The 12828-nt window shown below is 48.4% G+C and overlaps 1 protein-coding gene across 6 annotated transcripts in view; it reads left to right on the top strand.

The window, feature by feature from the left end:
- Window positions 1-12828, top strand: part of ABCC1 (ATP binding cassette subfamily C member 1) — a 151224-nt gene that overhangs the window by 81660 nt on the left and 56736 nt on the right. For all 6 annotated transcript variants that reach the window (XM_025275035.3, XM_044935672.2, XM_044935670.2 and 3 more), the window contains exons 9-12: window positions 935-1112; window positions 2342-2503; window positions 6183-6275; window positions 7915-8118. In XM_025275035.3, coding sequence (XP_025130820.1) covers window positions 935-1112; window positions 2342-2503; window positions 6183-6275; window positions 7915-8118 — 637 coding nt within the window. The remainder of the gene's footprint in view (window positions 1-934; window positions 1113-2341; window positions 2504-6182; window positions 6276-7914; window positions 8119-12828) is intronic.

Raw genomic sequence — 12828 nt, 5'->3', positions numbered from 1 at the left:
AAGTTTCCCCATCCTTTCCCGCTTTACCTGATGCTTTGCTTTAATAAGCCATCTTAAAGGCTTGTTAAACCACGATGGTTATAAGAAACAGAAACCTACCAGGCTCCCCTGAAGCCAGAAGGGAGAAGACGGAGGCTTATCTTGGGAAGTCAACAGCAGGGATGTAGGGTAAGGGAGTTAGAGAAAGCGAGGTTCGGAGAAAGAATGAGACTGGCACTTCACAAGAACAGCTCACCTTTAATGAGGTGAGAAGGGGCAGCAGTCAGGTTAGTGAGCTGCTGCACTAACGCAAGAAAAGAGTAAGTATATATAGGCATATATGTGGAAAGCTACTGTCTTAAGGGGCCTGTTCTTCTCCAAGGTTGTTCAGATTAGTTATCTCTTCAAAGGCTGGGGCAAGGAATCCAGGAGATCAGCCAGAGGCTGGGACCAGCTGGGAGCTGGGCGTAATCAACCTTACTGTCCATTGTTTTCTTCGGGTGAGAGTTCTTTGTTTTGCATAGAATGGTGGGGAGGACCCTAGGAGAGTTTTCGCTCCAGGCTATTTTGAGCCCTGTAAACTTTCCTTCAAGGGAGTGTCAATTGTATGAAAGCTGCAAGCTGAAACAAAACAGGAAAGGAGGTTTCCCTCCCTCCCTCCCTCCTTCCCTCCATCTCTGCTTCTGTCTCTCTAGGGTTTGTTCTCTTTCCCTCCTTCCCTTCGCCCTGTGCTCCCTGCTCCATCACTTTTGCGTGATGAGGAGCCCGGGGCTTCACCCCTGCAGGGGCAGCACCATGTGGGTTGGGCTTCCCATCCTTGAAACCGAAGCGTGAGAGCCCGGCTCACCCGGCTGGCTCGGGAGAGCGTCACCTGCCAACACCAGAGGGCTTGCCCCTGTGTGGGCACCGGTTGTCGCGGTCTCTCACGCCGGGTTCTGTCCTCGCTGCCGCACAGGTTGCTCATCAACTTCGTGAATGACAAGAAGGCCCCGGAATGGCAGGGTTACTTCTACACGGCGCTGCTGTTCATCAGCGCCTGCCTGCAGACCCTGGTGCTGCACCAGTACTTCCACATCTGCTTCGTCAGCGGCATGCGCATCAAGACCGCCGTCATCGGGGCTGTGTACCGGAAGGTGGGGCGCGGCCCCCCGCGGGACCCTCAGGGGGCTTGGCCAGGTCACCTCTCAGGCCCAGCTTGCAGAGCAGTGGCATGAAGGTGGTCTGAATGGCTGTGGGTTGGCAGGGGGTGACCATCAGGCTTGACAGCTTAGCAGAGCTACTCCTAGAGGCTTGTCTGGGTGGGTGGTGCCCAGGAGCCCCCCTGCCCGGGTCCACCGCGGGTAATTGCATTTCTTGACTTGGGACGATCCAGATCCTTGCCCTGCTGTTAATGTACTATGTGTGAGTGTGTTCTGACTCTCCATTTGAACTGAGAAGATGGTACCTTCCCTGGATGAGAGACCCTCAGCACGGACAGCCTTAAGGGAACTGAATTACCTCCTTGGTCCCTTCATTTCTTAGCCTCTGGGCCCCGCAGGTTAGGAAGAGACTCTTCGGCAACTGGTAGAGAAAGATGGATTTGATCATTGGCTCTTAGCCGTGTCTGCATGTTAGACTCATCCAGAGAGCTTCAGAAACTTCCAAGGACCAGGCTGCACCCAAATCAAGTCAATCTCTGTTGGGGGGTCAGGGGGCAGGCATCAGTATTTCTAAAACTCCCTAGGTGACAGCATGAAACCATCGAGAGCCAGGGCGAGTTTATCCCTCCGGGAGATGTTGGCAATGTCTGGTTGTCATAACTGTGTGGGGGGGGGGGGGGGTGGAGTGGGGCGTGTATCTAGGGGGTGGAGACGGGATGTTGCTGAACGTCCTGCAGTGCACAGGACAGCCCCCCAGAGGATCATCTGACCTCGGGTGTCAGTAGTCTCCCAAAGGAGAAACCCTGGCTGAGACCTGGTCCTTCAGGGTGAAGTGGGGACCAGCATTGTCAGCATCTCCTGGGAGCTTATTAGCAATGGATAGTCCCCCCAGGCTTACAGAGTCAGAAGTTGCCTCATAGCAGACTCCCTGGGGTGTGTGTGTGCACACGTACACACTCAAGTGCATGACGCAGGGTTTAGGTGACCTCTGAGGTCCCTTCTGTAGCGAAGAGCTCAGGATGGGGGAGGCAGTGGGTGTTGTCGATAAGAGACGGGCCTTTGTGACGAGACACACGGGCTGGGAAGGCAGATAAGCCTCCAGGGGAGGAGAAGGCGGCGACCTCTCCGCTGGTGCGCTGTCTCCTTCCTCCACGTGGGCCTGGACGGGGGCCCTGGCTGTCCCCCACCACACCCACCCTCTTTCCCTCTCCTTTGTCCCGCAGGCCCTGGTGATCACCAATGCGGCCAGAAAGTCCTCCACGGTCGGGGAGATCGTCAACCTCATGTCCGTGGACGCCCAGAGGTTCATGGACCTGGCCACGTACATTAACATGATCTGGTCAGCCCCTCTGCAAGTCATCCTTGCCCTCTACCTCCTGTGGCTGGTGTGTGTTTGACGTCATTCCCTTGGCGCGTGGGGAGGGACCTGCATGTGTGGGGGAGGGAGTGGGTGCCAGGGATAAGAACCTCTGTAGCTCACAGGCATTTCTTTAAAAAAAAACAACACAAACTTTTGTTTTGTATTGGGGTATAGCCGATGAGCAATGTTGTGATAGTTTCAGGTGGACAGCGAAGGGACTCAGCCACACATACACATGTATCCATTCTCCCCCCAAACCCCCCTCCCGTCCAGGCTGCCACATAACATGCTTGCTGGCGTTTCTTGGCATCATTCACATTTTATTTTCTGGCTTGTCAGCCAGCTCCTGGATATTTTGTTCTTTCTTCGGTTGTTGGGCTGTGTTCTCTCAGGTGACATGGTATTTATTTGCACGTGTCTCTTCTTGATGGTGTGTGTAGTTAACCACCCTCTGACATATCCATTGTATTTCTCCCTCTGTGTCTTCCCAAACACTCAGCAAACTCATTTATTCATGAGTCCTAAGTTATGTTGGTCTTTCGGTTGCAGGGGGTAGAAGTGCATTTTAGAGCAACATAAGCAAGTAAAGGGAATTTTATGGATGGGGGTAACTGAAGAGTCTCGGGGACTGGCTTCAGGTATGGATGGATCTGGGAGATCTGGCAGTGCTGTAAGGACACAATCTCATGCCCTCATCATTTCTTAGCTTGGTGTTTCTCTGAGTTGACTTCATTCTCATTGGGATTTCTTCACATGGCTTCCATAGCTTTGGGTTTATATCATCTTCACAGGTGTTGGTGCCAGACAAAAGAGAAGATACTCCTTTCCCTTTTGTCTCAGTCAGACTCCCAGGGAGCACTGTGGCCCAGCACAGTCCTAGTCGCATCCTTGAAAACATATCGGGCTGAAATAGGCAGCATTCTCTGATTGGCCGGCCTGGGTCACATGTTCTCTCTCAGTGTGAACAGGGTGTGATTGACAGCCCTTCCACATGGGGAAGGGCACCTCCCAAAGTATGAAGATGATGAGCAAAGATGCTCGTAGCCTAATCCAGGCCTTACTCTTTCTACCTCTGGGCCTTTGCACATGCCTTTCCTTCCACCAGGAATTCCCTTTCCTCCCTACTGATGACAAGGGCTTCCAGACTATCCCAGACTTTAAGGCTGTGATAAATACCACTTCCACTGATTTTTTCCCCCTTTCAATTAGGCGGACTTCTTCATCTGGCAGGTGTCTTGGGGCATCTACTTCCCCAGAAAGTGCTGTCGTGGAACAGTCCTTTTAGAATTGCCTTCAGGGTTGATTTGTGAACCACTAAGAAAATGGCTTTATTTTAAATGAGAGTTGCTGAAAGTGTTATTGATACATGGGGCAGGATAATTCTTCATTGTTGGGGGCTGATCTGTGTGTTGTAGTATAGTATGTTTAGCTGCCTCCCTAGCCTCGCCCCAGGAGATACCAATCACATACCACCTCTTTACCCTCACTCTCCCACCGCCACTTGCAAAAAGGTCTCCAGATGTTTTCAGATGTCCCTTGGGGGAGTATACCTCGCTGGTTGGGAACTGCTGCTTTAGACCAAAACCGGGCTTTCTCTGACAGTCAAGAACATAGGATAAGAGGCAACAAGATGGCTCTGAAATCGGGCTGCCCCGGTTCAGATCCTGCCTCTTGCCGCTCTTATGGCTTAATATCGCTACGTCTTGATGTCCTCATTTGTAAACTGTTGACAGTCAGGAAACGTCATTGCGGTGATTGATGTCAGGACAATTGAATGAATTGCTGCAGGCAGTGTTCCCTGAGCAGTACATGGTACAGAGATGTGCCCTGTGTCTTTTAGTTACTGTGATTTGCTTTCAGAGTTGATTCTGAATGCTTCAGATTGTTGGTAGAAATCACCTTCATTCTTAGAGGTGGATCAATCGTCACTGAGCAGAGCTGCATCACAGAAAACATTTGGAACAGTTGTTGTTGTTCAGTCGCTCAGTCGTGTCCAACTCTGTGACCCCATGGACTGCAGCACGCCTGGCTCCCCTGTCCTTCAGCATCTCCCAGAGCTTGCTCAGACTCATGTGCATTGAGTCAGTGATGCCATCCAACCATCTCGTCCTCTGTCGTCCCCTTCTCCTCCTACCTTCAATCTTTCCCAGCATCAGGGTCTTTCCAATGCATTGCCTCTCTGCATCAGGTGAACAAAGTATTGGAACTTAAGCTTCAGCATCAATCCTTCCACTGAATATTCAGGGTTGATTTCCTTTAGAATTGTCTGGTTTAATCTCCTTGCTGTCCAGGTGACTCTGAAGAGTCTTCTCCAGCAACATAGTTTGAAATCATCAATTCTTTGGCACTCAGCCTTCTTCATGGTACTACTCTTACATCCATACATGACTTCTAGAAAAACCGTAGCTTTAACTAGACAGATTTTTGTTGGCAAACTGACAGTAGAGCAGTAGTTTGGAGCAGTAGAGCAGCTTTTTGGTAACCAGGACTGGAGCACCCAACGGTGACTCCTTGGAAGGGACTAACATGCTTACCCTCTGGTTCTGACCGTCCGTCTCAGCTGAGAGCGTATACACTGGGTAGACTCCTCAGGCTGTCTCTTCTGATGTGTGTAACTTGCAGTTGAAAAATGTCGATCAGTATCTTGCCTCAGTCATGATCTCTTAACCTTTCTGAGGTGCAGTTTCCTTAATCTGCAAATGGGACCACAGAACAGTCTATAGCTTCTCATCTACAAGTCCTCGTATCAAAAAGCTCTAAAAACCGAAAGTGTTTCTTAACTCATTTGGTGGCCAGACCTGACCTGAACAGATGTGTGATTTATCATCTTAATTATCCCTCTCAGTGGAAATTTTCCCATTTGCTGTTGAAAAAAAGAATTGCATTTGCTTATGGAATGCTGTTCCATGGCCTGGTGGGGTAAGATATACAGGCATATCCACCTATGTCAGGGGGTCCTAGGACTCCAGCAGGTTCATGATTCGCTAGGGTTACAGCAAGATTAACAAAGGTTGAAGGGGGATCAGGGACAAGCTTCCAGGCGTCCTCTCACCCTGGAGTCAACAAGAGGTACTTAATTCCCCAGTTCGGATGATTGTGACAACATGTGTGAAACGGTACCAGCCAGGGAAGCTTGTGAGAGACCCCCTAGTCCAGGGTTTTTATTGGGGGCTGATCACACTGGCAGCTTCTACCTGGCACAGACCAAACTTCCAGACTCCCAAGGGGAAAAGGCTTAATCAGCAGAAGCCGTGTTGTTTGTACAGTTTAGGCATAGTGAGTCAGTCTTAAATCAGTTCTGACAATTTGGGGAGCCCTCCCCAAACCCAAGCACCTGGACCCTAGCCAGGGGCCTTTGAGCAAGATAGACCGTCCGGTGGGTGTATTCACTGTTTTCTGTTTCACATCTCATTACCTTTCTGAAATCCTTCAGTTCTTACTTGCAAAACCCACCCTGTTGGTAGAAACCAATACAGTACTGTAAAGCAATTATCCTTCAGTGAAAAATAAATAACAGCAACAACAGCAAAAACCGCAACCTGGTCTTAAGGGTTTCAGATAAAGGATCGTGGCCTTAATATTCGTACAGGGTTTGTGGGGCCCCGAGGGATGCTCTGGGATAAATCTGAAAAGTGAAAGAACTGCATGGGGTGGCTCGGCCCAGGAGGCCCTGTGCTGAGGCTTTGTTCTCATTCCTCCCGTAGAACCTGGGCCCCTCCGTCCTGGCAGGGGTGGCCGTGATGGTCCTCATGGTTCCCCTCAATGCTGTGATGGCCATGAAGACCAAGACCTACCAGGTAAGGGGGTGTCTCCATGGGCTCCGAGCCAGGCCCCTGCCTGAGGCCCTTCCACTAAGTGTTGGCTGACTTCCTTCTGCACAGGCCGTGGGGGCCTCAGCCTTGCCTGCCTGTGGGAATCCTCTGGGGCGCTTTCATAAACGCTGGTCCCCACGCCCCATTCCGGGAATTCTGAGCCACCTGATATGGGTGGGGCCTGGGCATCAGGGATTTTTAAAGCTTACCATTGGGCCGCCAAGGTTGAGAGCTCCTGAAATATTTAGACCTCGTGGGCCAGTGTCTGAAGCCGCATCTGTGGACCTCTGGGAGAGTCCTCATTTCCCGTGGGTTCTATTCCCTTATGGGTATACATTGTCCAGGGCTGAGCAAAAACCACCCCTTGCTTTTTTCCCCCATCACCTTATGCTGGTCACAGCTACTTAGTATTTTTTAAGTTTTTAAATAGTCAAGTAACAGAGTGAATGTCTTCTCATTATATTTAAAAAGTTCAAATAATACAAAAGTGTAGGGCCTGTCTTCTTCCCTGTCCTCTCAACCACAGTGAACACACCGAAGCAAATCCTTCTAGAACTTTCTGTGTGGTTATGTAGAGGTCAGACTCACTGTATAGTTAGGCTTGGCGTGTATAAGTGTGTGCATTGTGGTGCTATCACCATATATATTTTAACACATACAAGCCCTTTTGGCAGCATGATTTTGTCGTTTGACACCGTGCCTGGGGGATCTTTCTGTGGCATGCCATGTGGTCTGACTTCATTCTCTTGAGCTCATGTCTAATGATCCATAACAGAGATGGGCCAGAGTTCTTTTTTTTTTTTTTTTGCTCCCCCATTGATGGCTATTTATGATGTGCCTGTGGAATTTCAAATGAGAGAGCTTGGCTGCGCTGATGATGCTATAGGAGAGACAGGTTCCAGAACGTGGGCCTGGTGGGATGAGGTTTGGGGGGGTAGGGGGATGATTATGGCCTCTCATCTTCTTCCCTTGAATGGTCCACCTCCAAAACAGTTTCAGTCTCTGGCCTTGACCTCGTGTTGCTTAAACTGTCCTGTTTCATGACCCAGGAGTGACATAGCACTTAATGATAGGGTTCTTGTGAGCAGGACTAAATGCCCGTGAAAAGCTTAGAAAAGTGTCTAGCTTAAGGAAAAGGCTAGGTGATATAAAAAATATTTAACAGCTCTATAGCATGGGTACCCAATGGTCAGAACCAGTGCTGGCTGGTACAGAAACACTTCAGTATTGTAGCAAGCATGTACTGGCTGATAAGCAGTAAAGAAGATAAGAAAATGGAGGGGGAAAAAAAGTATCATCTCTCATATTTGGATCAGCAGAGTAAGGCATGTGCCCCTTCCTCCCTGGATGGCTGTAAAGTTTTTCTTGCCTTTCTTCTAATTTTAAGAGGTTTTGCTAATAATGTCAAGTCTAACATGATTCAAAGCAGTTTTTTGCCTTGAAAAAACGAAACCTTTGGAGGGCTCTCAGGGTCCCGAGTCAGGGTTCCCAGGGATTGCAGGCCCGCTTTCCCATCCTCAGGAAGGCCCGTTCTTAACAGATGGGGTTGTTGGTCTGGTGCTGGGGCCAGAAGTGAGCGGCCAGCTCCCCCACCGGTGAGGTGTTGACCGCTTCCTCTTCCAAGGTGGCCCACATGAAGTGCAAGGACAATCGGATTAAGCTGATGAACGAAATTCTCAACGGGATCAAAGTGCTGAAGCTTTACGCCTGGGAGCTGGCATTCAAAGACAAGGTTCTGGCCATCCGGCAGGAAGAGCTGAAGGTGCTGAAGAAATCTGCCTACCTGGCCGCCGTGGGGACCTTCACTTGGGTCTGCACCCCTTTCCTGGTGAGTGAAGCCAGATTTCTCCTGGCCCACACGGTCAGACGCTTTATTGTGTCGTCGTTGCCTACGTATTTTTCGGAAGTCGCTATTTCAGCACAGTCTTCTCCAACCACTCTTTTTTAAAAGTACCACCGCTGCCCTTTGTTTTATTCACAGCACTTAATAGCTTCCAGCCCAGGGCTGCCCGGAGCAGCCAGTTCAGGAACTGTTACAGGTTCACCATGAGCACAGAAGCTTGTGCTGCTCTGCTCTCTGCGTCCTTCATCGAGAAAGTCTGGCTAAGAAACAAAAAAAGTCAGCAGGACTAAGCTGTGTGCTTGGTGCCTTAGTTGAGCCACTTGATGGTGTTAGCTCCTTATCTGTGGGCTGTGGGCATCTGGTCACACATGGAGGGCTGGCAGTGACTCGTGGACCACACTCTAAGTGGCCATGCCAAACACACTCTAAAAGTCACTCACTGTTTCATGAATTGTCTTTCTCCACTAGAATGTCAGCTCCAGGAGGGCAAAGATTTTTTCTGTTCACTTCTGTACCCTAGTGCCAGAACCAGTGCCTAATAGGTGGTCAACAAATACTTCTCATTCATTGAAAAAAATAATTCAAATCATATGCAAAGTTATGCAATAAAAAGTAATAAAAGTATATTATCCTTCCATCTATCCCTTTCCTCCAAAATGACAGTTTTGTATATCTTTTTAGGGAAAAAATGCTGTGTGTAGATATTTTAAAAATATTTATTATATATTCAAAAGGAGTCATACTTACATGGTGTTCTGGACCTTTGGATTTAGGATATAACTGCTCAGTTCACGCTTTCAGATCTGCTTCATCTGTTTGACCCATGCATACTTGTCCGGAGCGTGGGTGTGCCGTTGTGGACTTAACCCATCTCCCATGGCTGGCCTTTTAGGCTGCTCCTTGTTCTTTGCTGTTACTTAATGTTCTGATACACTTGCTGCGCTGAATGTTCTGATACACACGTCTTGGGTTATTGTAATGGGTCTGTTCCTAGCTGGCCATCCTTGAAAGGTTTAAAGACGAGTGTAAGTTACTATTTTCCCAACCTGGCCACAAACCCAGGAACCATATAGAGAGGGACTGTGGAAGCCCTTTAAGCACAGTGGACAGTTAAACATGGTTAAGGATGACTTCAGATCATGCCTCCCGCCCCCACCCCGCCACCATGCTTCTTTTTTCTTTCTGTCTTTGTATTATTAACTATGTCATTCTTTTTTAAAAATGTTATGCTAGTAGTGTTACTTCTTACTTACGTTGGCAAATATGTATTCCTATGACCAAAACCGCAATTTTCATAAATAAGAATTTTCTAATAGGCTACCATCTGCTTCATCACAGTAGAGTTGCAGGTGGAATGTTTAAGGAAACTCCTGCTTTTTTCGATGTTTGTCAAAGTATATTCATTTGGATACTGGATTTTGTTAGGCTCAGTTTGATGTCTCCTAGATTCTTAACACACACACAAGGCAACGTGGCGGAAATCAGTGATGCTCCAGCTTGTGCAGGCCTCACACTCACCTGCAGGCCTTGTGAAAGCCAGGCTTGCTGGGCCCCACTCAGTTTCAGATCCAGACTGTCTAGGAAGGCCCTGAGTATTCACATTTCTAACATGTTCCCAGGGGCTGCTGCTGCTGCGGGCCTGGGGTCCACGCTTTGTCCTCAGCAGTGGGGCCCATAGACCAGTAGCATTGGCATCACCAGGTTGCTTATTAGAAATATAGATTCTGAGGCCTCACCCCAGACTAACCTAAGACCTCTGCAGGCCCTTGCCTCAGCCGACACCCCTGGACAGTCATGGTGCTCCCTCCCACTGAATTATGCTCAAGCAGTCCTCCAGGCGAATGAACACTGCCAGTGGACTGGAGTTGGCCGAAGCAGCAAGGTCACTTAGCTATTCTGGGACTCTGTGTTCCCTAAGATCCCCTCTGGCTCAAACTCTCCCACACTCCAGGTCTGCTGTCTCATTCTTTTCACATTCTAGCCTCCCCAGCCTTCCCCAGGTCCTTAGTGACTCTCTTTGTTTTGTTAAAAGTAAAAAATACAATACTGCATGGTAGTTAACAGGGATTGTTCTTATTTTCTTCCAACTGTTCAATCCCGCCAGGATCCTCTGTCCATGGGATTCTCCAGGCAAGAATGCTAGAGTGGGTTGCCATTTCCTTCTTCAGGGGATCTTCCCAACCCAGGGATCGAACCTGCATCTCCTGCATCAAAGGCAGATTCTTTACTGTCTGAGCCACCTGCTGGAGGCTCAACTTTTCAATAGTCTCTATGCATTAAATACAACTGTTAAATAGTCCTTACTGTATATATGATGCATTTTATTTTAAAAACAGAAAGTAATGCATTCGTGTGGTAAAGATAGTTAAAGCTGTTCCAAAGAGTCTGCAGCTGAGCTTCTCAACTCCAGCACTGCTGACATCTGGGGCCGGATAATTCGTTGTTTCTTTGTGGGGAGCTGTCCTGTGCACTGTAGGCTGTTGAGCAGCATCCCTGGCCTTTCCCCACTAGATGCCAAATGGTACCTCTCCCCGCATCTCCCCAGTTATGATGATCAAAATATCCCCAGGTGAGAAGCCCCTGTCTGCAGTGAAAGGCACTGCTCTTGCCTCCACAGGCCCCCATTGCCCAGCTTCCTTGTCCATACCAGTTTCTTCTGTGTGTTTACGGAAAGAGCCTGCATGTATACCAGCATAACATTGACTAGATACAACAAATGTACTTAAACTGCTACATCTATTTTACTTTCATACTCGTGATAGCAAATCACACAGAAATCCAAGATGTTTGAATTCCTTTTTTTTTTCTTTTTTATAAATAGGCAAAGATCTGAAGTCAGAGGGGTCATCTGAGTTGTGTTATGCTTAGGAAGAAAGGATCTTTCCCCATAACCCTTTGCTTTGCACGTCGGATCCTGTGACAAAACCTGGCCATTTCTAGCTAGTCACCCAAACTGCCAACTGTTTAAATAATCATTTCCTGCCCTGGTCTCCCTTAGGAAAGCACAGCAAGAGTTGCTTAAAAAGTATGACTGGCTTTTCTTGACCTTCAATTTGCCATTCAGCTTTGGGGTGATGGTGGACTTCCAGAGACAGAGTTAGCTGAGCTGTTTGTCATGAAACAGATGAGCCTGGGAGTCAGTCAGGGACCTTGACCCTGGCCGAGACATCGAAGCCTCTGCCTACATTAGGATAAAATATGTGGCCTCTGGTTCCCTTGGAAGGTATTTGCATGTTCTTTCCACTGGTGGATTCCTGCACTTCAAGGATGATGATGTGTTTACCCACCGGTAGGTATGATGGAAGACAGAGTCCTGAGGAGGTCAGGCAGGAATGGGGATGCCATGTGGCAGGATTGATGGGATTGTTTTTCTGGAATATAGAGCCTGGCATTTATCATGTCCTCATGTCCACCTAAGGCACTTTCCTAAAATAGCATCCCCAGGCAGCCGTCAGTATTTAGCATTTGCTGTCTTAGAAGGTTTGTGAGCTCTTGTCATCTCTGTGCCTTGTATGTCCCTGCTTTAGAATAATTACCCTTCTATATGCTGATTACCCGCTGTGCAGTTCTCCACTGACCAGAACACGCACGGCTCTTGTCTTTTATTGCTTGTATCCCTGAAACACAGTGCGTGCTAAGTTGCTTTAGTCATGTCTGACTCTTTGCAGGTAGCCCACCAGGCCCCACTGTCCCTGGGATTTTCTAGGCAAGAATACTGGAGTGGGTTGCCATTTCCTTCTCCAGGGGATCTTCCTGACCCAGGGATCAAACCTGCATCTCTTAAGTCTCCTGCATTGCCAGGAGGATTCCTTACCACTAGCACAAATTGGGAAGCCACTGAAATATAGTAGACTCGGCAAATAGTACCCACTCATTAGGTGTATGTAGAATGACTGACTAAATGAATAGACTGAAGATTTGGATAAACTGTATTAGTTGGGAACCATCTTGCAAGTGGCAGAAACCTAACTTAGATCCACTCAAGTAAAATAAAAAGAAGGGAGCTTTTTGAGTCACAAAACTGAAAAGTCTAGGAAGGTGTTGGTTTTAAGCATGACTGGGGTTTCAGGTGTGGCTGGATCCAGGTACTCCAAAGATAATGTTGGGTATAATTCCTTCCCTGTCTCCTACCTTTGCTTTCTCCACGGTGGTTTCTTTGTCAGATGCAAAGTCAACATGCAGTTACAGTTGATCCTGTCATCTCAGTAACCACAATGAGGAGAGAGCTCCCCTTTTCCCATTAGTTCCCACAGCAAAGCTGTGGGGTTGAGTCTCACTGGTTACGGTTGATTGAGTGCTTGTCCCTGAATCACTGGAGTCAGGGAACAGGGATGCTTGGATTGGCCAGGCCTGGATCATGTGACTTCTGTCAGAGATTAGGCTGTAATGTGGACGTTTGATCTGTGGCTGAACCTCATGGACTGAAGTTGGGGGAGATTCAGCTCCCCAAAGGAAAACTGACGTGTTGTTACAACCAACAAGAGTGGACGCCAACCAGGCAGAAGGAACAGATGTTCTCATGAAGACATGGCAGGTTTTTAGGGGTTGGGCTGGGGTAGTTGGTTCGGTCATTTGCCCCATTTCTCAGTGTGGAGGGAGGCTCTGTTTTCACTCAGAGTGGTCAGTAGTTCTTCCTTGTTTGTGAAGGATTTTCCAAACCCTTGACCCTCACCGTTTGTAAGGCTGTGGCAAGCC

This window comes from Bubalus bubalis, chromosome 24, assembly GCF_019923935.1.
Source record: "Bubalus bubalis isolate 160015118507 breed Murrah chromosome 24, NDDB_SH_1, whole genome shotgun sequence".
Classification (NCBI taxonomy): Eukaryota; Metazoa; Chordata; class Mammalia; order Artiodactyla; family Bovidae; genus Bubalus; species Bubalus bubalis.
The sequence above is the reverse complement of the archived record's forward strand: the minus strand, read 5'-3'. Positions and strand labels throughout refer to the sequence as shown.